This window comes from Tribolium madens, unplaced genomic scaffold, assembly GCF_015345945.1.
Source record: "Tribolium madens isolate multiple individuals breed KSU strain unplaced genomic scaffold, Tmad_KSU_1.1 Scaffold_19;HRSCAF=116;Tcas5.2_LG9, whole genome shotgun sequence".
Classification (NCBI taxonomy): domain Eukaryota; kingdom Metazoa; phylum Arthropoda; class Insecta; order Coleoptera; family Tenebrionidae; genus Tribolium; species Tribolium madens.
Window position 1 is genome coordinate 13,022,040 of NW_025400983.1, and position 24,712 is coordinate 13,046,751.

At 35.1% G+C, this 24,712-nt stretch overlaps 1 protein-coding gene across 10 annotated transcripts in view; it reads right to left on the minus strand.

Moving 5' to 3' along the window:
* Positions 1-24,712, minus strand: part of LOC123015952 (RNA-binding protein Musashi homolog Rbp6) — a 301,201-nt gene that overhangs the window by 38,615 nt on the left and 237,874 nt on the right. For all 10 annotated transcript variants that reach the window (XM_044416064.1, XM_044416060.1, XM_044416061.1 and 7 more), the window contains one exon: positions 2,450-2,498. In XM_044416064.1, the coding sequence (XP_044271999.1) occupies positions 2,450-2,498 (49 nt within the window). The remainder of the gene's footprint in view (positions 1-2,449; positions 2,499-24,712) is intronic.

The window sequence follows — 24,712 nt, forward strand, 5'->3', positions numbered from 1 at the left end:
AAAAGTCAATTTAATGGACCACAGCTGTTTTCAGAATATAATAACAGCGATGAGATATTAAAATTAGCTGAAAGTGTGTTAACCAAAAAAGATCTCTAATCCTTTGACTCAAAAAGAAGAAATAACCCATGAATTGTAATTGTTTCAAAATATACTGCGCAACAAATACATTGCTATATCAAACAAAATTAAGTAAAAATTTAACTTTACTTTAAACACTTTGAACTTTAAATTTGTTGTTTTTTAATTGAACTTAGATCAATTTCGATTTAGTTTAAAATTGAAAAAATAACCTTTATGTTTTTTTATGTATTTAGCCTATTGCCAGTTCAAAGGATTTCACCAAAATCAAAGCGCAAACGGTAATAAAAAAATATTAATAATTTCTTGGCGTCACGATTTATTTGTGATGCAGTAATGTAAATGTACTACACAATAAGTATACATTTACATAAATTCGATATGTTTCTGTCACAGGTAAGGCTTGCCTAATAACTGCTGTAAGAAAATCCTTCGAGGGCTCCTTGCATTGGGAATGGCGGCCTCACGGAAATTGGATTAGTGGGGTGAATGATGGAGTGTGCAAAAAGTGTTGAAGGCAGCCATCCATTAACACTAATAAAAAGATAAACGTGGTGTCCTTCCAGTAAAAGTAGGAACTAGGCGGCGCTTAAGGCGATACATAAATCGAGCAAATATACGTAAATATAATCCGAACAAAGGAAACTGTTTAACCGGAGACAAAAGTGAATTAAACCGGCCCATTGTTATCTGTTGTGTAATGGATGCGGATAGATATCCCACTTCCGGTTGACTAGGAACCGTATTTCATTGATATTGCGGTATATGGCGAAGTGTTGTATACTCGTGCGTTAAAATTTGAAGGTAGTCGTCGTTACCCTTGCGCTACTGCTGCGATTTAATTACTGATGCCGCTACATTAGCGTCGTCGGTAATCGCTTTAATGCCTTCGCGTCCACCTGATATTATACACACTCTAATATCCTATCATTAGACGGGTGCTCAACTCCTCGACCCGGTTAATAGCGCCACAGCTCGTGAATTTTTAAATAAAACGAATCCTGACCACTTTGCCAAATTAGTCCGACGAGAAAAAAGAAGGTAAATGCCCTAATTATGGGAGTCAATATAAAAAGAATGGTCCGTGAAAACGCCACTTGTCTTATAGATGAGGTTATAAAAATAACCATAACAAGCTGTCATATATGCAGAATTTACGGCTTGCGTGTGTAACGAAAAAGTTTTGGCCGTTCGCACGGGGAGAGCGCACATTTAGCGGGTCAAGTGAAATAAAAAATTACAATCGCCACCCATCCATAATCCGGCAATATATCTTCGAAGCGGAATTGTAGATTGAAATAGAGAGCAGCAACTTTGACCAGTCCGGTTGATCCGGGGCTTTATCCCCTGCTGTTCTACTTATCCTCTTCATTCATCCGAGTTAAATTCTCAGTTTCTATCTAGCTGGAAGTTAAATTATCTTGCTCTCTTATACATATTATCCCCTCTGAAACCGTCTTCGCCCTCATCTCTTTTTTTCACTTCCTACCCTTCTCACCCACTCTTTCTTATGCCCTCTCTTCTCTTTGATCCAATCAACGGAAATATCGGATTGTTAATAAAAACAGGTTTTATGGACGACAAGAGCGCTTGATAAATGATCGGATCTTTCGACTCCGCGCCGCGTGATTAATTAATAAACATAAAAATAGTTTGTTGGCGGCGAAAATTTTGCGATCCGCGCACACAATCCATCAATACGTGTGCACCTTGGATGGGTTATTTTCAACACTTAATTAACCTTTTTTTCCCCATCCTTCAATCATACGGTGTCACAAGACAAACAGTTCATACAGCCGCATTGTTTTCGTCGATTCCGGTGAAAAATAAAAAACCGGCGCTTTCCCAAGAACAATGCTAAACAAAAATAAAATGTCATGTCGGATGCGGCAGAACGCCAATTTCATATTTGTAGTCGGATTTTGATGGTAAAGTATGTCGAAGAGAAGGGGGATGGATAATGGAGTGAGCAAGACCTTACTTCTATATCTTGTGAAACTTGGGATAAAAGTTGGAAGAATGCATTTCAATAATTGAAACGATCTTTGCAATGTTAGATAACATTTACGTCAGTAGTGATCACGGTGACATTTTCGTATAGCGACAGACGACGGGAAATGGCCAAGTTTGTCGACCAACTTTCCCGCATCTTCGCCAGCATTAGCCGGAATCACTTCACCTTACCTCCCCCTAACTTTCACGAACTTTCCTCCAAATTGCAAATTGTATTTATTTGTTTTCCAGTTTCGAGTCGCGACTGTTGATTTCCGCTAATGCCCGAAAACAACCATCGATTCGATTCAAATGGCGTTTCTCATATTTCACTTTATATTAAAAAAAATAATAATTAAAAGAATTTTTAACTTACCCCTATGTCGATTCGTTTGCTTATCGAACATTAGCATTGCATCTTCAATCTGAAACAATAAAATCATCATTACACCTAAACCTTTCCAACCTTTTATTTATATCAATGCCAGAAAATTAAATTAAGCATATTTGATAAGTTATTTTAGCTCAAAAGTTTCACTAATAAAGAAATATTTAATTTCAACTAAATGACATATAATCACAAAGAACACGCACAATCATTTCTTACTCAAAAGTCAACACGCACGTTATTATTTGTCTTCATAGCTTATTAGGTCCACAATGCATATTTTTTCAAATATAATAAATATAAAAAAAAACATAAAAATAGAAAGATTAAAACACTAACTTCGTTTATTAATTTTGCAAAATCTTCTTGAATATATGTTTGGAAGTTTGTAACAGGATCAAATGAAAGTGAAATTAAAACTGTCAAGTTGCTCCCTTACGTAGTACACATACTATTTTTCGATACATGTTTATAGGAAACTTTTGTCTTAAGTGTCCCCAGATTGAGTTTACGAAAGGGAAGAAAATATATTTTCGATTTTATGCCAAAACGGTCAAGTAAAAACATTTCGTAAAGCAGTGATTCCAAGTTTTTCCTTAGTTACAAGAGTGACTAAAAAAAAAAAAATTATTATTCATTATTTACAAAAAATAAGGCAACTAATAAAATCTAAGAAGGAAGAGTCTAACAAAACAAGATACGCAAGAGAGAATTGATATTATGAACACTTTAAGCTTAAAAACTGAAAGTGACAAAAAATTTCTCCCAGATTAAAGCGCCAACGGGAATTAGTTGAACTCAAAAAATGCTCAAGCGAGAAAAGGATTACTTCTATCGAGACGGCGATGCAAATAGGTATGTTAAGTGTGTACCTATTATATTAAATACTAAATTAAGAAGAGATATCTATGTAAGGCGAATCTGGCAAAATCCCATCACCGTGAAAAATCAAATATAAAAAGAATATCTCGCCTCGAGTAATTCTAACGTTGGGCGTTTCAATTGCAAAACGAGCTCGAACCGAGACGTCGAATGCGAGAATTCAAATAAAACTTTTAATAGTTTATTTATCTGTGAAAATGTAGCTTTCCTCTAAGGTGCCGTTAAGGTTGATACACGTCTTCGTAAGAATATCAGCGGAATGGCTCCCTGGGACCCTGGATGCCGGACCGAGCAGATATCTACCAGAGAACCAGATCAATTACCTGGTAGGTGGCGGACATAACTGACCGGATTCGATCTTGTTCGTTCGAATCTCTGAAGACCTAAAAGCGGTCGATATAGAACTCCACATACTACTGGCCATCCACATGGATAATTAATACATTTGCATCCCGAGATTCAAGACAATCCAATTAGTTTTAACACAAAATGCCGTCTATATAATAAATTTGAGGAAGATGATCATTGGAGGCCGCATTATCGAGCTTCGATGAACAATCACACTGTAGATGCAGACGATTCGTCCGGTTAATTAACACATTTACATCTGAATCAATTACCTGACTAATAATAATTGTGCTATACCAGCTCTCAATGTAAACATTTACCAGTTATCGGAAATTAATTAAGAACAATAATTCCACCTTGCACGCCACACTACACTGTCGATGTCGGGATTATTGTCATTCGTGAAATTGTACAATTAAGGTGGTAATGTCGAAACTTTTTGAAAATGAGTGTAATAATAGCACGTCAAAGTAGCGGAAGTGTGAAGTTTATGTCTTCTAAACATGTTACAAACGTCACATACCAATGTTACGGCCAAACGCAACGTTTATAAATCTTAATAATTTAACACACTTATCTGATTTTCTTTTAAACACACCATTTCGTTACTAAATAACTTGTTGGGTTAATTAGAACGTGTTTAAATGCAACTAATTTATTTTGTTATTTCCACACAAGTTTTAATTGTATTTGAAGGAACAGGAATACATACATATATCATTAAATATGTAACAAATACAGCTTCTCGTTACATTACGAGCAGTTAAAAAAATTACAAGTATTTGACAGCCCTTTAATCCATAACAAAAATTTGCAAACCATATTTATATGGAATTTATTTTTAAAACATTGTTTGAACAATGCCTGAACAAATAATTGAACGTTTGTGTATATTTAAATGGCAAACAGCTAAATTGTTTATCGATAAAAAGTATTGGTAAAAAGTGAAGAAAAGTTAGAAAAGTTTTATTCATCAATGTTAAACGATATTCTGATTAAATCAAGTAAGTGATTAGTAACTATAACATTACAAACACTTGCACGTAATGAACCTTTTTGACACATGCACGTAATATACAATGTATCCCCGGATAGGTGAAACAAATCTTATAAAAGTCAACAAATTCTCTATTTGAATTTTTATTTTTTGGAGTTCAGCCCTGCTTGGTTAAATATTAACTTCTAACATCATTTTAGTTAAAAAAAATCAAGTATGTTTAGACAATTTTCAAAAAAAACTATTTCTGTAAAGTGAAATGCCTTTTATTTAAGTTATTTAAAAAAGTTGTTTAGAATCAACATCTAGGTCCCTATACCATATTTCAAAGTCATCAGCCAACTATAATTTTTTATTTATTTTTTTTGATAATTGATTTTTATTAACAAAAACGTCAAAAATGTATTTAGTATTAAAAATCTAAATGCAAATTTTTATTCGTAAAAAAAACAATTAAAAATAAAATTCATTGATTTGTAAATTAATAATAAACATAAAAAAAAATTAGTTGGTCGATGATTTTGAAGTTTGGTATTCGAGCCTAGATGTTGATTCTATCGCCGTCTCGGTAGACATAATCCTTTCTCGCCTGGTTATTTTTTTATTTCAACTGATTCTCGTTGGTGATTTAATATGAGGAGATTTTTTGACACATCCAGTTTTTTAGCTTAAAGGATTGAACCTCATAAAATAAATTCTTCCTTGTGTATCTTGTTTGCTATATCCGTCCTTCCAAGTTTTTATTGATTGAGTTCTTATTCGTTAATAATTAAAAATCATTCAGTTTTTCCTTAGCCCCTGTAACTAAGAAAAATCTCGGAATCACTGCTCCAACGCATTTTTTACGAAATGCCCAGGCGGGATATCGATATATTTCATTAAGGAGGCGGAGGTTGATTCTAAACAACTTTTCTTAATGACTTTTTGTCGTATTTGCCAAACAAAAAACACTTTACGCTACAGAAATAGTAGATTATGTTATTAAGAGTAAAAGTGATTGTTTATGTGGCGAAGCTGAACGTTCATTTTGCCGAACGGAGTGAGGCAAATGGATTCAGCTGACTTTGGACATCAAAACCATGAATTAAGTAAGGGATAGACAATGTCTCTCCGTTTCCATTCAGCAAAGTTTTCCCATTCTGTGGTCAGAAAGTATGAATTGGTTCAGTTCGAAATTTACAATGTCTTATACGATACAATAATGACCGCCCCAAATCACAGTTACCAGACCGAGTTATAAGATACGAGTATCTGTCTTAATCCTTTGTCGCCTAATGGAAGGAAAAAAATTATTTTGTAAATTACTACACTTTTTCAAAAAGGTGAATGTAACGTAACGTATCCACTTGTACGTAATAAGCTCTTTACAACTCTTGTTACGTAATACCCTTGTTTTGACCGTTTGTATCACGTGCCTTTTATTCCAATTCAAAATTATTATTGCGTATAGTAATCTAATTACTCAATTAATTTTTGATTTTCGACATTTTCGTAAATTCGCTGAGAAATATGGAAATTGTATGAAACTGAAATTAATTACAGACCTAAGTAATACTCACGGACAATAAAATTAATAAAATAAAAAACAAAGTTTGTTTTTTTTTTTAATTTGATAGATTGATTAAACTGGTGTATTTGATATGCGTTTTAATTCTGACAAGTATAGGAAGAAAAATGTGGCACACAAACTATGTAAAAAAATAAGCATGATTAAGTTTAAAATATGATAAAAAGCAGACTGTAATAATTTTTATATTTAAATTTTTAGTAATTTTGTTTTTTTATTGCATTTGAAAAGTTTAAGTCGAGTTTCTTATTATTTCCTTTACTTACAAAATAAATAATGCATAAATTACATGTCGAAATTCTAAAAATTCAATTTCTCATAAAATTTCTTCAAGAGCTATTCAAAATTTTAGACGATAAAGGTCGACGTCAAACTCATTCAAAAATTGACAAAACAATAATCTTTCTTTTCAATTTTAATTATTTTACAGTGCAAATCCTTGGCGTTTAAAAGCTGTGCAGTCGCAAAATTTCCCTCAGAGGCTATCATAACAATTATTACGTTTCATATGATTTTCATTTTCATTAACATTAATTTTGTTTACAATTATCAAAATCAGGATCAGAACATATACCTAATTTTTTTAAAGTCTTATCTGAATTTGTGAATTCTGTTATTCGTCATTTATTAGTATGACACAATGTCTTTGTGAGCTTTTTAAGAAAAACAACAGAGCTCCCTAGAAAAAGTGTAAAAGTGTAAAAAACAAAAAAACCTGTCAATAAAATTATCTTAATGAAAGAAGGACATAAAATTTTATTAAACGTAAAAAAATCTGGCCTATTAGATGATTTCCCCAGACAAGCGTTTTTAAGGATAATCAAGAGTTGGTAAGTTGTTTGCCACGTTCCGCTGGGATGTTCTAACGAAATCTGATATCGTGAAGAGAACATCGGAGTCGGTGTTTTTCTACTTGGGTTACTTCCAATTTTAATCTCTAATTTTCCGCGGCAACAATAAAGACTCTCAATATTAGTTTAATTATTTCATAACGAGAAGCGAATAGAAGTGCTTTGCTATCAGAAGATAAGCTAAAAACTTATATTTTTTTCTGAGACTTTTACAATTTGAAATTTCAGAATTAATACAAACGATATTTCACGTCGTGGCACGCCATGTTTATGTGTTCTGTATGAGATTCGTGCATCCGCAGTTTATCTGAAAACGATTACGTTGATACGACTACTATATCATTTTCTAAGGGATCTCAACATAACTATACGTCTTGGTGGCGGCTTCATCTCCTCCTTCTCCACCTTCACCCTCAAATATGAATCTATCAGCTTATCTACCCAAGTGCTTTATGGTAATTAAACAATTGAACTGCAATGTTTCGCTTAAAAAAAAGGAGGAATAATGAAATTTTATTTACACAGCTCTTGTACACTGACAATTCCAACAAAGCACGACGACAATCCATTTACATACCAACAGAGAAATTCTAAAAACTGATTTGAGTATTTACAATGCAAATTCAAAAACTATTCAAATCGTGGAAGTCCTTGCATTCATTTAGGAAATATATATTACGCCAGCCTCCATTAATTTCTCAACAGCATTGGTGCTGATGCAAAATAACTTCACCTAATTGATTGCCAAATAAGAATTTCCTTTCCTCTTCTTTAAAGTTGAAAACAATTTGGAAACCTTTGGCGCGTAAGAATTTCGGTCCGGATGCCATAAAGAAAATGACGACAGTAAAGTTTCCGGAGTTATAAGTGAACAATTCGGAAGGAAAACACTTTTCATATAGTAAATCGCACTTGTATTGACTGACCCCGAAAGTTCAAAGCAATTTTCTTTCGATTACGGCCATTATGTGGCAGAAGTATATGTGATTCAACTGAGCAAACACTCCAAGAACAGAAAGTTAGAAGAGGGTGGAGGAAAAGTGTTAAGAAGTAAGAATTTCTAAAGTTCCTCGTGAATTACCTGCCACTAGCGCCAAGTCAGGCAATTTATCAGTAGCCGGGGATACGCAACCGGATACCAACTCAACCGGAAAATGGATCGGAGTGGCCAGCATGCATACTGAACCCGCATAATTGCACAACAAATAATTAATAGACGCCACAACACCCTCTTTTTGTATAGAAACTTACTTTCCAAATATTTCATTCAGTGAATTATTCGGCAGTGTTCGCGTTCGCCATTTCCAACGAAATTACAAGGTGAACCTTCTTCAAAGGGAATATGCAGTTTAAACAAACTTAGCACAAGTGTGTTCTCACCTCATTTTCTCTGCAAATGGCGAACATTCAACTATAACATTAAGTTAAAATCTCGTGCAATTATTTAAGAGACTGTTAATGTTCGAGCTCTGGCTGTGCCACACTCCATACAATTATCTCATCAACTTTTAAAGCTTACCCGTTGCAGGCAGACGAGAAAGGATTTGTTCTGGGCGTAGCGTTAACGAAACTCGACACCTGACGGTTTCGGGGCTTCCTGAATGCGATTAGACCTCAGCTCAATAACTAATCGAATCAAAATATACAAATACAAAGCACCAAGTGCCCACGGCCAATTGAATAAATATTAAAACAAGTCTCGGAAGCATTTTAACGTATTTATGACGGCGCTGACGTTTATTGCTAGCGCTCTTAAAATACTCGTAAGATGGGCCAAATTTTACGACAGCGAAAATGCAGTCTTTATAATTGCATGTGTTATTATTTCAATTCTAACATTATGTAAGAGGGTGAAGATTTATTAGTGAACATTTTACGAATGAATTTATAACAACCATAAAACTATTCCAGAATAGACTTTCGGCCATAATACGTGAAGCAAAAACATGCAATAATTTATTTGTATAATGCCTTTTAAAGGCAATGTAATGAATTAAACAGTATAATAATCCGACGCTTTATGCTCGTTATAACGACGGTTACAAAGGCCGTCATGGTTGAAAATATTAATCATGAAACCGGGAAACAATGTGTGTTTGAAAACGGGAATTTCAGAGGTACGACGACGCACACAGCCAAATAAAATTTATATTTCTCTCACACACATAACACTGGTAAACTAAATTGCAACAATATATGTACGGATTTGCATATCAATACTAAATGTAACAAAAAAGTAATACAAATTTTGATAAGGTTTAATATCTACATAGGAGTTCAGTCCATTCGAAAGTTATAACAAAATAAAATAGTTATTATATTTTCGATTTTAGAATTAATTTTGGTGTTGTAGTTACCTTTGCAATTCAAACTAATGTTTCAAATAAATTCTAAATTTATATAATTGGTTTAACAGTTTTATATTATGCAAATTAATTTAATGTAATGTATGTATAACTCTCACAATTCTGCCTGTAATTCAGGCTAATTTCGAATAAAGTCTAAATATAATAATTGTTGTAAATATGCATAGTTTTACATTCAAGTTAATATCATTGTGTGTTTTTCAATAAGTCAAGTTACAGAAATATGTTTAAATTACTAAAATAATTAAGCAGCTGCTATCATACAAAATTGCATTAGATAATCTCGTTATTAACATGCTTTGCGTAATAAAAAGAAAATCGCTAACGCGATGACGCCGCAAAACTCTCACCCCTGAAAAAAATAGAGTTAAGATTAGCCCATACTTCGTTAATATTAAAGCCTAATCTGGTCTCGTTGTAGCGTCAGATTAACACGGCTTCCGGTCAATTAATTACGCTTCTGAAAGATACATCAGTTTCAACGTGAATGTTTAATAATGGTGGAGGCGCCGGTCTAGTCAACTAGGAGTTTGTACTTGTAATATTACAAGGTTATGACACGGCGGTCGAACAATTTAGCACGCGGTACGGTAGACCACTCCACACCACGTATCGCGTTATTTGGCCCCGTGAACTACTAAATTATGGCGAACACGAGTAGAATGTAAATGGGAAATCGGTCTGCAAGATTTAACGTCGACTTGGATAAGATTACAAAAGGTGTTATTAGCAGCGAAAAAATCTCTAAACATTGTGTACTGGCTATGTTCATCTGGGAAAATAAAAAAAAACTAGAGAAAATCTCAGCAAATTATTTTCAAAATGAAGGCGCGCTTGCAAGCAACAAAAGCTGGAGAGAGAGAGAGAGAGTATCGCTTGTCTGGTTTTATTGCTTCAGTAAGTGTAATTGCAAAGACTATGTTTAATGCCTCGGCTTTAAAGCTGGAGGTTGTTCGGAATCCCGAGAGGAAGCGCGGCCTTACTTCTCTGGATGCTAATATGATATCCTCTGGGACTTTCATTAAACAACTAGCTGTCCACATTTACAGACTAGGATTATGAGTTTTCTCGCACACCGACACCAAAGTTAGTGTTTCATTTCAAAATTTTTTTCAAACAAAACTGACAAGTAATTCCATACCGTTTTTAAGTGTGACACCGTTCCATATAATGTATGTAAATTGGTGTACACGGGGAAATTGCTTTTCATTTTTATTTAGACAGTTTTTCGCCAAATAAAAATTTAAGTATTTGCAGACACATTTCTAAACATTTAAGCAATACAATCCTCTTTTTCTCGTGGGTTAAAGTCTAAAAAGATTATATTTGTTTTTTAACGTTTTTTGGTAAACAAAGATTTTATTTTTCTTTTGTCTATATTCTGTTTGTTTGATTTGGATAATTTAAACACGTGCCGTGATAAAAACCCGCACTCTTTATCTTCGCCGTGACAAATAATTGGTTACATTATCAAGCTAACCCATTGCTTTCATCCTCATTCTATCTAGTTAATTTTTCAGCTTTATCTTTGATTACGCTAACACGAAACTTTGAAAGAGTTTAAATCTAACCTTAACATTTATTTATTGTAGGGCTTTTCCTCAACTAATAAGATGATAGTCTCAATTTTACGTCGAAATTAATAATTTGAAGGTACACTTTCCTCTTTTTTGAAAGGAACTTCGCTGTTGGCGAATTCAAGAAAGCCCATAATAAGTTTTTCGCACATTTATCATCCAATGAAGCTCTATCAGAAGGTGACGTGTCCGGAAGTGCGCCATTACCGAACGTGTCTCATCTATTGTAACTGCAGAGTGGTTCGATTCTTAGCGTTCATTCCTACTGCGATTAATCCGAAACTTTTCCAGTTTTCCTTTGCGCCCGAAAATAGTAGAGATTCTTAAGCTTTTAGTTTATTGTTTGATGTTATCAGTGAATTTGATTGAATCATGGGTATGTGAGCATGTGAACTGCGTTTTATGTGAGTTATTGTAATATATATCAAACTAAACACTGCAAGGAAAGCAATTTTCCGGAATCCGTTTCCGCATTTTTATTTAGATCAAAGATTTCCAATAAGTTATGTACAATAGAAATAGTCGAGTTGGACGTAAGCTATGACAAACGAGCCGGTTTAATCGGCCATGTTGGTGACGTCACAGTTCCGACATGTTTTAATCATGAGTTTTATAAAGTTGTCTTCTGAATCCGCTCTTTTAATTGAATTTCAGAAGAATTCTAGCGTTAAACATTCGTTTGTTCACCATAGCTGAAAGAAAAGCGTGGGGTTATTCAAATGTCGTCGCTTCCTTTTATTATTTGTATTTTTCGAATTTATTAATTATTTTCCGTACAAAGAAAAATGCAATACACTTAACTTTAGGAAAAACAACCCGTAAAACCATACTATCAGTAGTTTAAATGGGGTGAAAAACCGTACATGGCGTGGACTAGGGTCGTCGGATTACGAACAAGTTTGGGACAGCTTGGGAAGGGTTGCTGGTAATTAGTGGTGGTTGTTGTATGTCAGTGGCAGAAGGTACACGCCACTTGCGATGTTATACGACCTTATGCGTAATGTCTTGCTAAACGAGATACATTTTTAATTAAAATAACTTAATGACCGCTTAAATTTCAACAGCGATACGAAAAAACTTGCCATCAGAAATCATTTTAAATTTTAAATCACTTTAACTGAAGGTAATGTCCAGCGTCAAAACAAAAAATAAATCATCTCCGTGTAATAAAAGATAAAGAGCTGAATTTTCAATTTGCAACTCGATTTATGCCCACGTAAAATATGTTTATGTTCGTGGCAGAACGTGGATCGTCTTTAAAATAAAACTCCATCTCTCCCTCTCGTCCTTTCGCCGTGCAATGATTTATGCCAAAAGTTGATACTACTGATTTGACAATAAAAGTTTGTTTTCAAAAGTTAACTTGAGCTACGCAGAATAAAATATCACCGTAGCGCTCGGTCCTACGTAATCCTAAACTTTGTTACAGATGTTTTAATTAAAAAGAGCCCAGTAATGAGTCAACTGTCACGTCATCAGGTCTACCAACGTTCAGCTGACAAAAGAAACTCTGATTAACTGCCCGTTTTTAAGCCCCAACCCCTTTATGAGATCTTCCAGCGAAACCTCGATTTAACGAACTCTTTGTTTTCAAAAATTTAAGTGACAGAAAATATTTCTCACGCCGTCAGAAATGACACTCCACAAAATAAAACCTGTAACCAGCAACTAATTTATCGCAACATAAAAGTATATTTTATTTATCAATATTTCACTAGACTCGCTGAAGTAACAAGGCAAACTTTCAGTTTCAATTTAAAAAATCACATTTCCGACATCGATTATCAGTGCTAATGCAATTTCAGTCGTCGATGGAGATCATAAGTAAAAACTTGGTTGGCAAATAAATAATATTTTCCCCTGTTTGGAAAACTCGTGACCTAAATTTCGGCACGTGGCGCATTCACTACGGTCCCATCAGGGTTGACATTTTTTTGTCAAAAACTCTCCCGACCCATATTCGTAATTGTGTACGTAGCGCTCCGAGATCAAAATAAATAAAAATCCAAATCTGGCTTAAGCGACCTTATCAAGGTGTTTCGAAGCGGATGAGTTTAAAGAGCGTCTCGTCTCAAAAATCATCAGAAGAGTAATGCCGCGGCGACGTTATCGGGGAATAAAACTCAGAAATATAAAGACGTTGATTAAAATATTTTATCAAGTCGGCGAAGCTGAGTGGAAGCTGTTTCCTGCGCGTCTGCTGATGCCGAGTTGGAAGGAAAAGAGAAAATATTATTTCTCTTATAAAACGATGCCGCTTTTGAACGCTTTGACTCAACGGAAAGACAGAAAAGACGCGATAAAAAAAGAATAAAACATATAGCACACTCGCGGAGCCACCGAGCGATTTTCCCTCAAGGATAGGAGGAACGGTTACACTAAGCGAAATACATGCAAATTAACGCGTGTCTGTAGCTCAAAACACGGCCCGACTGCATCGCGTCCTACAACTTCTACATTCGCATACATATATTCATGCATGGATAATGCGGAGAGCACGCGAAAGGATAAATTTATTCACGGGATGACTTAAAAGCCCCCCGGACCGGGACTCTTGACTCCGAGGGAAAAATTAATAATCACCAGCAGGTCTAATAAGACATTTTATTAACCAGATGTGGCAGCCTCAAAGAGTCCGGAATGAATTATTTTTTAGGTAAATCTCGGGTGTGCGATAAATTATTTGACGGGAGTGAATTTCAATTTAAATTTAAAATCACGATACTTGGAATTTGCCATGCGAAACGTTGCGACATACACAAACAGTCGACAAAACTCAAAAGTAACGTCTTTTAAAAAGGGCTTAACGTAACCCACTACTTGACATTTTGCGTATATACAGGTGTCCGGAAATTGCGTGCACACACTTTTGTGTGCCTCAATATATAACCTCAAAATATAAAGAAAAGTTCCTATGAACATGGGTCCAAAAAAGCTTTCTTAGAAAGTTACGGCTCTGTAAAGGTGGGCCTTCAAGTTTGCTTCTTTAAAAATATTTTTGTTAATATTTTAATTAGAAAAATAAAACCAACAAATAAAGGCAAATAATTCAGCTGATCATAACAAACGTCACGCGTCAATATCTAAATTTGTGTTAAGATTTTCGAAAGTGTTTATAAATTTAACTAGTAGATGACTAGTGCAGTTAGTTGTGCAAAATGTCAAATGCTGATGATCTCCAGAAATTGCTGAAAGGGACAAGAAAGAAACAACATTGGTAAGTGTCATGGTAAAAGTAAAAATGCTTAAGCAAAAAAAACAGAGTTTTTACCCCATGCCTGAAAGGTAAAACTTTTAGTTGTGTCATTTAGCCATAAAAGGATCACACTTTTGTGATATTTGCGAATAAAAGTTTTTTGAATTTCTAAATAGCCAACAACACAACTAATTTTAAGGAAATTACAATTTAAAGAAAAAACAGTGCTGCAAAATGCAAGTTTGTAACACAGTTTTTAGCAACTTGTTATACAATACTTTTGGCGTTACATTACTGACTGCATACTGTCGTTTTTAAGTGAAAAATTGTTATGAATCAACGTATTTCACAAAAACTTATGCAATTTCAGTTCTTTTCAAGTGATTTGTTTACCGCGTACGTAAAATGTCATCAATTTTAACTGTCAAATATATACAATAGTAAATTCCATTTAAAAAGTACTAATAGAAAAAAATGTATAAAAAACACGTGTTGCAACTTTTTATTGGATTACTCGTCCATTGTAACACTCGTATGATAACGAGAATGTTACTAACACTTGGTTTTTAATACGGGGAAAAGTTGTCTGATACGAAAATAGTTCCTAATATAGGGTACCTAAGAATTTTGATAAACACTACCCCGTTGTCCAAAAAGTGTAGGTTGCAATTAGTGTTGTAATCTGTAGGTTTTCAGTGTTTTTACATATTGGTAACTATTATTTCACTTGTTTTTAAATTAAAACTCAAATTAAAGTGCCGACAAAAGTCTTTGTTAAATTCTTAATACGTATTTTTGCAGGAGTAAAAAATGAGAGTAGGTACCCTCCTTTTGTTGATCACATGCTAAAGGTTCTAACTAACTGACCTGCATGTTTTGGTTATTATTGCTTTCTTTGCTTTTTATAACTTCTCTGCAGTTTGACTCGAACCAATATTTGCCTAATATGGGGTACCATTGTCAATCTAATTCTGAGCACCCCATATTGAGCTGAAGAAGACAAGTGTGAAGAAGAAGTGTGTATCTTCTGCGGCACCCTTTTGTGGTAGCAAGGAACGGATTCGGTGCACGAGATGAGTATATGGTAATTGTGTAGACAAAAAGTACATTTGCAACTTTGTACATTATTTCAACATTTTGGTATGCACGCTTTATTAGACCCTAAAAATTGTTGAATCAAAAACTACTTTTGGCGTAAAACAAATGAACATGTAGTAGATTTTTTAAATAACTTCTGATGTAAGAGTTATTATAATCAATAATAATGCAACGTCCGATCACCAAGATTCTTCTATACCTAAATAGACATGTAATAAAATAATAAGTAATTGCTATTGATATCATCTACGTTTTTAAATTGTATTAATACTTTTCGATGTGCTTGACAAGAATCGGTATCTTAGAATAAGATATAGAAATAGTTGAGTGTTTTTAACAATATCGTAAATGAAAAATCCGAATTTAGGATATTGAACGTTAACATTAATTCTTGGTGTGGGCGGTCGAACTTTTGTTCAGGCAAATATTTAGAGATGGGGTGTTCCCCTATAATTTGTGGTAATGTCTATAAAGGCCCTGATCCTCGCCTATTTACACACTGTTATTATCAATTTGGGTTAGAAAGTTAGACAGCGCACATTTGTGGACGTTTTGCATGCATTGCGCTGTGTCAGTAGTTGAACTTGAGTTTATCGCCAGTTTGCAATACCTCAACAGTCATCAGAGTGTCCTCGTTCTAAGTTCTCCATATTTGTTTTGTCAACCCAAATAATTACTTCTACACGATGTTTCTCTCTAATAACCAGAAGTGTACAGAACTAAAATGAATTTCAACTTAAATGTAAATGATTCCCGCTTTTTCTCGTTAAGCAAGTCTTTGGATAAGTAGTTGTGCTCTCGAGCACTTTGACCTTGTTCCAGCTACTCGTTGTATTTTTCTTTCCATTTTACATTCATCTTCCCTGCGTGTGGCTTCCTAAACTTTGATGTAAAATATTTTCTGTAGTTTGAATTGAAAAATTAATTGGATTTATTTAGCCAATCAATCATAAAGAGGTATCGGCACAGGAAGGGTCACAACTGGTAAAAAAAGCAAACAATTTATCTTATTTCGGCCAATAAATCCAGGTTTTTAGGCACGTCTCACTTGGAGGTTACGATTTTTCTTGTTTCTGCCGATTTATACATTCCTGAGACCTTATCCCATAAATAGAATAATAACTTCACCGGGGTGTCCTTCCCCTTTGAGTAATAAACAGACCTGAGGTTATTTTATGGAAAATGTATGTTTGTCGTAGAAGGCGAATCGATAGGAAAGGTGGGTCTGCTGGCGCCGGGGTAAATAATGCTGCCTGTAAAACATTTATCTCGAGCACCTGCATGCAGGCAACCCATCTGGCGCCGAGCGTCGTATCGGCAGCGAACGGGTATTTGCGTTACGACCACCCAATTTTGGTTATAGAACACCCAGTTAATTATTTAACCCGGGAACATCAACTTTTAGAGACCGGAGCCCCTCTTACAAAAGCTTCACGGCGCTCAACTCCATACGAAATTGCATTATGAATATATAACACTCACTAGGTTTTTCATTTCTTCCAGTTTCAGGAACCGCCTCGGGCCCCATTTAACATCCATAAAAAATGAGCGCCCAACTCTCTCTCTCTCTTTCTTCCTATGATCACACTCACATACATACGCTTTGCACGCGCGCTCAATCCTCAACCACTTCAATAAAATCCGATTCTGCAATAACAAAACTAATCGAAAGCCACTACCACTGTTCAAACAAATTTTTATCTAATTGTTATCAGTTGTGTCCTATAACCAAGAGTACTAGTTGATAAAATAAAGCTTTTTTAACTGCACATTGGGTTGAGATTTGTGCATTTGACAACCCGAAATTTTACTGTGACGACAGTAACAAAGATAGTGCCAAAATTTTCACCATGAAGAAAAAACTACTGCATTTTTTAAGTTTTACAACTGGAACAGCTTCAAAGGGTTAAGTATTAAAAGTAACGTGAGTTACAGGCACTGCGCGGAAAACAGATCCACGCAAATTGATAATTAGCAACTAAATAATTCGTGACAGGTTAATTTGTTATCAAATAACTTGATTAGTTAAAACAAACAACATAAATTTCGCAGACAAAATCCAGTTTTATTTATTTTTATTAAATATAGAAAATTATATCGAAAATATTAATGATTATGTCTAGTGATGCTATAAGAACAAGTTAGACTTTTGGTAATGAAATTGCCATCTTGTATATTTATAACCGAGGTCTGGGCGAGAGTTTGGTGATCAATTTTGTCTATCGACGGTATAACACAGGCTATAAGCTGGTAAAGCTTCTGGCGAGGATATTATAGATTATAACGACTAAATTAAGAAGGCAATCTATATACATAATATATAACTCTTCTGGCATCGTAAGTATTAATGGGTCAAAAATTGCGTCTGGTGTTCTCCGATACTGATCCCATTATAGTTATTTTTGTTACAAGTACCTACCTAAAATACAGTGTTTGCGGACGAGTCTGAAGTAGCAGATAAGTCCGCAAAAACGTTTTAGGTACGTGTAACGAACAACATTTTTTGTTGATGCTCCCAAAAACACATTCACACCTCCTATTATTTATTATTAATGTCATCAGAGCAAAAATTTATCAAAAATAGTAAGTTTCGAATTTTAGTAACTAGATTGTTTCTTTCATCCGTAAAAACTGTATTTTAGGTACTAATACACAAAATTATTGATTTTGAAAAATAGCTATAATTTTATCTACCGGACTACGCTAGTTACCAACTCAGTGTGCTAAATATTCAATTTAAAAAATGCGTAATAGAAAAAATTGTATAAAAAACACGTGTTGCAACTTTTCATTGTAATACTCATCTATTGTAACACTCGTGTGATAACGAGGGTGTTTGTAAAACTTTAATACAGAGAAAAGTTTGATATGACTATTTTGTAACTATGTAAACGCTAGTTACCAATTTAGTATCCTAAAAAACCTATTTTGAAGACTCACATGAGTCCATAAAACAGATAAAATTTTTGGAAGCGTATACAAAAAATTTAATTTTCGTATAAAAATACACACGCAATAGGCAGTTTGTTTACCAGCCGTGATTTATCGATGCTTGTTATAATTTTTACCAAGTGTATATACTTCTAAAAGTTTCCCCATTCCAGTTGATCACGAATTGAATTTTCATCAGTTTTCTGTCTTAAGATCCTCACATTAATCATACTGCAACAGAACTTTATCTCAATTATTTATCTATTGCCACGAGGAAATAAAGCGAAGTTAGGTATTCCAATTATCTTAGCAAGAGGAAATAGTTGGTCTTGATTAATTCCAGGGGGGAATATGGATTCGTCCTTTTCTTCTACTTCTCACTTTTTTATCGAAATCGTTTAATATAAATCGGAGTCTCATTACCAGTTAATGACGACGTCTTCTCATCAGTAATTCAGCAAATCAGCGTCGAAGAGAAGCGAGAAGCGCGGCTTTAACACGCTGTCATTTATTTTTGCTGTTTTCCTCTTCATCCCCCCTTTGGACCCTTCTTCTCATCTATCTCTTGCAGGACCGACTGGTCGCGGCAGCGGCATCATTAGCAACTTGAATTATGGATTGTTTGTGCTGTGCTGCTTGTTCGGGGGGTTCCTTTCGTTGCTCTCGAATGTATCAAACTGTGGTGCGTGCTATTTAGTTTTGCGGAAAAAATGCATAATTTATGGTGCAAACACATACAGTTAAAAGTCTAACGACACATTCCATGCTTGAAAATCAAATGGCGATTTTTTAACTATTTATTTTCGTCTAGGACAGGAAAAACGCAATTTGGGTATAAACGACACAAAAATTCCAGTCACTTGTTGACCAGAGCAAAATTAAGATTCTTGGAGACTGACCCTGCTAGTTCGGTATTTCGGTTAAGGGACGAAGTGTTAAGTAGACGCCAGAATACGTGTTGGTTTGCTTTGCTTCGTGATCGTGATTGGCAGTTTGCTCTTGGGTCCGTTTTCAAAAAATAATTGGATGCACGATGTTAATAGTTATCAGAAAGCGAGATAAGGCCAAAAAGGGGGATGAGTGCTTTCCAAGCTTTGTCCGCGACCATGCCACGTCACGCGCGGCATAAGCTCGAGTGGCACTCTACGTCTTTGCACGTCTATCCCGAGAACTCTTCAGTTGTCTACGACGAGGTCGCCCACAATACACCATTATACATTGTATCTGTCGTCTTGCAAGAGTGTTTCTCTTTTAAAAAGAGGACGACACTCCTGGATTTTATTCTTCTTGTTTTCGTCACAGCGCCGCGTTTTAATTATGTCGCACAGTGTCAAGTATTATTTTTGTCTTGTAAGCTTGTTAGACTAATAAGACCCCTCTTTCAACGCAAGATGTTGTCCAGATTGGAAACGATAGATGCGTTATAATTTAATTAAATAAAAGTGAAGGAGTGAATTAATTTCTGTAAAATGGTAGTGGGACTCGTTTACTTGAATAGCAAGAAGGAAATCGCATCATTATTTGAAACGACCGCAGAGATAGAGTCGGAAACCGTGTTGCAAAACTCGTTAGTTGCGGAAAAAATAGGCGAATCAACGGACAAAGACAATCCGTATAGAGCCGGGAACTTAATCCAATTGCTGATGTGCCACATCTGTCCAAGCTCGACATCTCAAGCCATAATTCCAGGCCACTGTCTGCGCCTCCCTCCGCAAATTGAAAAATAAATGAACTCTAACAAGACAGTGCTTAATTGAACAAGCTGGTTTTAAAAAGAGAATTCTCTTGAATAATGAGACGGCATAGAAGTTTTGCATTAAGAAAAATCTCCTGATGTTAAATACTTCCTGGAAATATAAGCCAATTTCAAAAAGGCGTCACTTTCATATTTACATTTCGCGGGCGCCCATTTCCAATATTTCAGTTTTTTTTTTGGAACCCAAGACAAAGTAAAAACGCGGCTCTACCCATTTCATGTCCGGCGCGGGTTAAACCCCCGGTAATGGGGAGCAGTAGATCGTGGGATTTGCAGAAATTCTAGAGGCCTCACTAAGGCCCGTGTCATAGAAAGATCCACGCCCGGATATCTCGACCACAGTGCTCTCCCTCCAAGTAGCTCTCCTACAACGCAGGATTTAATTAAATTGATATCTATTAACTTGCCACCGACATGCTGATGTATTAAATACAACTTGGAGAACGGGTTCATCTATCTATCCAAGAAAACGCTAATTAGTGAAAACGTGAGTTTATTGATTTTCATAGGTGACGATAAGGAAAAGTAATCTAAAGGTGTTGGTGCAGTTTGTTTAAATGTCTGGAAAGGTGCTTTGTTTCATGGTTAGACCTAAACGCCCGGACGTGGTTTATATTTATCTTCATTAGCTTCGCGTATTTTTGTTAAAATAAATCTTTCCTGTATACACAACCTTTCAGCTTGACTACCTCATTTCAATATTTTATGCGACCTGGTATTATCCGCTTTTTTTTCACCGACGTGAGGATTATTTAGTAAATGCAGTTCTTTTTAATAATATTAATACGCTACATAAAAAAATATCAGAGAGTGAATAATTGGATCTCTAAAGCAATTATATAAACGTTAACTCAGCACAAAAATGCCATTGTTTCACGAACAAATAAAAAACACGCTTTGCTCTTCTATCTCGATATCAGCAAAGTACAAAATGGTGTAGGTTTTACCACATAAAAATCATGTCGTTGATTCCAGAGTTTTTCTTTGATGATGCGGTGTGTATCTAACCCTCAGTGAGACTTTGCTGGAACTGCAACATTGCAACTACGGTGTCATAATGAGGCTAACGCTTATAAGACCGACTTGGATAATTATTAAACGCCATAAACTCAAGCTCGTCGGTTCTCCTTGTGTAATTTAAGACTGTAGTAAAAGGGTAGATACTGGTATAATATCAACATCACCACAACAAAACAAAACCTTAGAGGCACTACAACCGACGCGCTTACGCGATGCGCTGATAATATGAGCGCTAATAAATTGTGTTTAAGATAATCTGATTGCGGTTTATGTATTATGCATTTCGGGTTAGTTTATTTTCCTGCAAGCTTTACGGTCAGGAAATTAGCCAGCGCATGCAGTCAGCCAACTAAATTCGACCAATGAGCGTTATTACAACTGCTTCAAGATTCATTTACTAACAAGATCATCGCACCTAAAACCCAGAATATTACCAGAACGGTTTCTAGCGCCAAGAAAGCAACTTATGTTTAAAGGACTGATTGCATTTTTATTAAATCTTTGATTTGATAAAAGAAAAGCGGATAAAAGATCGTTTGATCGAAAAAAAAGTATGTATGATTATGACAATTGAATCGCTCTGTACATTGTTTCAACTGTAAAATACAAAATGATCCAAAAAAAAAAAAAAAACAACAATGCAACCGTATACGATTTTACTTGACAAATGCTTAAAGTACAACCCCTCAAGATTATTGAATTGTTGTTAATCAGAAGCGTACATACTCCAATAATATTATTAAAAAATTAGAGTTCAGGATTGGCAATAGATTCATTCATTCTGGATCACTTTGTAAATTAACGATAATCAACTCTGAATTTTGTAGGAAGACCAGTGCAAATTGTTATTATTTATATTTTATGAAAAATTTTAATTTTTGCAACAAACTGTACTCACAGTTATTCAGCGTCTGAAAGAATACAACACGAAGACGACTTTTGCATATGACGCCAACAGGAACTTGCAAGTTCATAGACGTCGACAATTGCGAAGACTGCTGCGTTGCTAATAACCAAGTTACCATAACCGGTAAAGTGGTAACTGTTTATTGTCACCGCATTATGGTCTGGGCCAACAATCAAAGAACTCGACTGTAAATAATTATGAATATGGGTCCCGACGCGTCGGCTGTCGTAAAAGTCTACATAAAATCGATGATTTACACTTAGCGTAGCAACAGTGAGAATCTAATTAGACGAACAGTAAAATAGTATATAAACGGTAAAGTCAGGATGAGCTTAATAAAATAATAAAGCCTAGAATCAATTAGATATGAGAAATAAACATACGGAAAATATCGCAAGGTAAAGTGAAAGACCGGAACAGTGATGGAATTTTGAACGTAGGTTACATACGAACGAAGACATAAAGAAAACGAATAACGATAACAAGTTATTCTAGAGACATTATACTTGAGGGATGAATGGAGATTACAAATTAGGACAGTAGTCGAATTTTTCACCATAATGGCATATGTTATGCAAGGGTGTGGATTATGAATGACAGAACGAGTTCAAAGATATAATGAGAAAAGGAACTGGTTTGTAAGAAACTTGTAGGAGTAGATTAAATATGTAGGGGCAGTAAATTCGCACTTTTAGTTTTGACTGATTAAATGTTCGTATAGCTGTATTTCAAGGGTAGTGTATGTACAATGAATGCAAGAGTAGGAAAGGCGTGTAATCCTCCCTGGAAATAACGCGGTTGTTTTCGAAGGTTTACATTCATAATTCTGAGGATCAGGGAGGTAGCGTCGGTGATGTCGACTCTTAGGTCCCGTCGTGTTATATAAGAAGAGTGAAACAGCTCGCGTGCGCTTTCATTCCCATCTGAATATTCCCAAGACAGGAAACTCTCATACATGACTTTCCTAGTTCGCCCCTAAAGTTTCATAAGTTTGATGTCGAAGTTGGTGTTTTTGATATTGGCGGCTCGCTCGTAAGCGTTCAATTACCCAAACAGTTGCTTCGGGTTATAATTTCTCTGTTTTAATGGCGGCCTCACAAATATTCCTCCGTAATGAACTCATTAAACTGATTTAACTGCCTTCACGAAAAAGCACAACCCCTTCTTCTCTCTCCGAAATAAACAGGCAAAAACAATTTCGCTTCCATAAATTAACCAAACAAAACAGTCGACAGAAGAATTCACACATCTGCCAGATATCAGTTAAAATGGAAACGTGCATTTTTAAGATTATTACAACACGCGTTTAAGCCCTTGTATTAATTTCGCGATGTTCATTAGTCAACGGTCCGTGATCTATAGTTTGTTGTGACATTTAACCGTTGAGTTGCGCTCGTTTTAATCAAACCGTTATTGTCTGGCTGGGCTCGTCTCAGTTCCATTCCGAAACGCAAACGGAACTTGCAGTTGACAAGCATAAATTTAATGGAGATATATATTGGAGCGATTTAGAACCGAATAGATGTCCCGAGGCAAGCGTTTGTTTGTGTCATCACATTGGTAACCCTGAGCTAAAAACTTCCTTTTCGTTGACGAGATCTGCGCGTCTTTCATCATACTTTAACTTCGTCTAATTCGGAGGTGTCGTTCATACTTCTTTTGCAAAAATCGCCTCCAGCACGTTGATTTTACAGTATTTTTTCTCCTACTGCAAATTTTATGCCACAATTTATCCCTTTCATATAGTCTTTTTGCGTGTGTCCCAAGTAATCAAAAAACGTAATAACCGAAAATTGTCTTTTGATTCTTCGGCTAAATACGAATTTTCATTGAATATTATTTCCTCAAGTCATGCGTTTCCCAATCGATAATTTAAACTAAACACATTTCCACAGGCCATTTTGTTGTTTAAGTTTTTCTTCCAAGTATCATTAAGTTTCTCACACGCCTATTTGTACTCCTTGAAACTAACTTGTTCATAGAAAGGTCTCTTCAACACTTTCAAGTCTTCTAGGAGCAATAGACCCTAAATTATTATAAGCTTAATTGAGTTGAGTGACTTACTTAGCTAGACATTTCAAAACAAAGTCTTTAGAATTTATTGACAAAGATTCCAAAGAAACCTCTCTTGTCTGATTTTTTTCGAGTCTTTATCCCACACATTTTCATTTCCTCAGCAATACAAATATTTGCCGGTTAACTGTATACCTGAAATAATTTCGATACAGCGCAAGAAATCCTAAACAAACATCGTTGCACCAATCCCTCTTTATACTCGTATTATTTACTCACACCATTGCTTCTATCAAATCTTAGAAAAAATCCTTTCACTGGATTATATTCGTTCAATTACTGTATCATATAAAATCAAAACACAAAATCTTCTTAGTATACATATTCCATTTATTGTAGTATGCAAATGTGGCGTACAGTCCATGCAAATCACTTATAAGCAGCGACAGCTGTTTCTAACGATACCTGTATTATAAGCTGGTCTCTCGAAAATCTAGTTGAAACGCGACATCGTGAGCTTAGCAGAGGTGAAAGGCCAAACCCTATGTTTAGAATTTTATGCAACCCTTCCAATAATATTCATTGATCGTCTCTTACAAACATGGGCCAACTTTCCACAAAATGTTCCGATCCAATAAATTACTACGCCAAATTAGGTACTATTAGATTTATTAGACCACAGCCTATATAAATTTGATATCAACGGAAAAACAATAAACAAAACAATAATTTATCTGAAGAC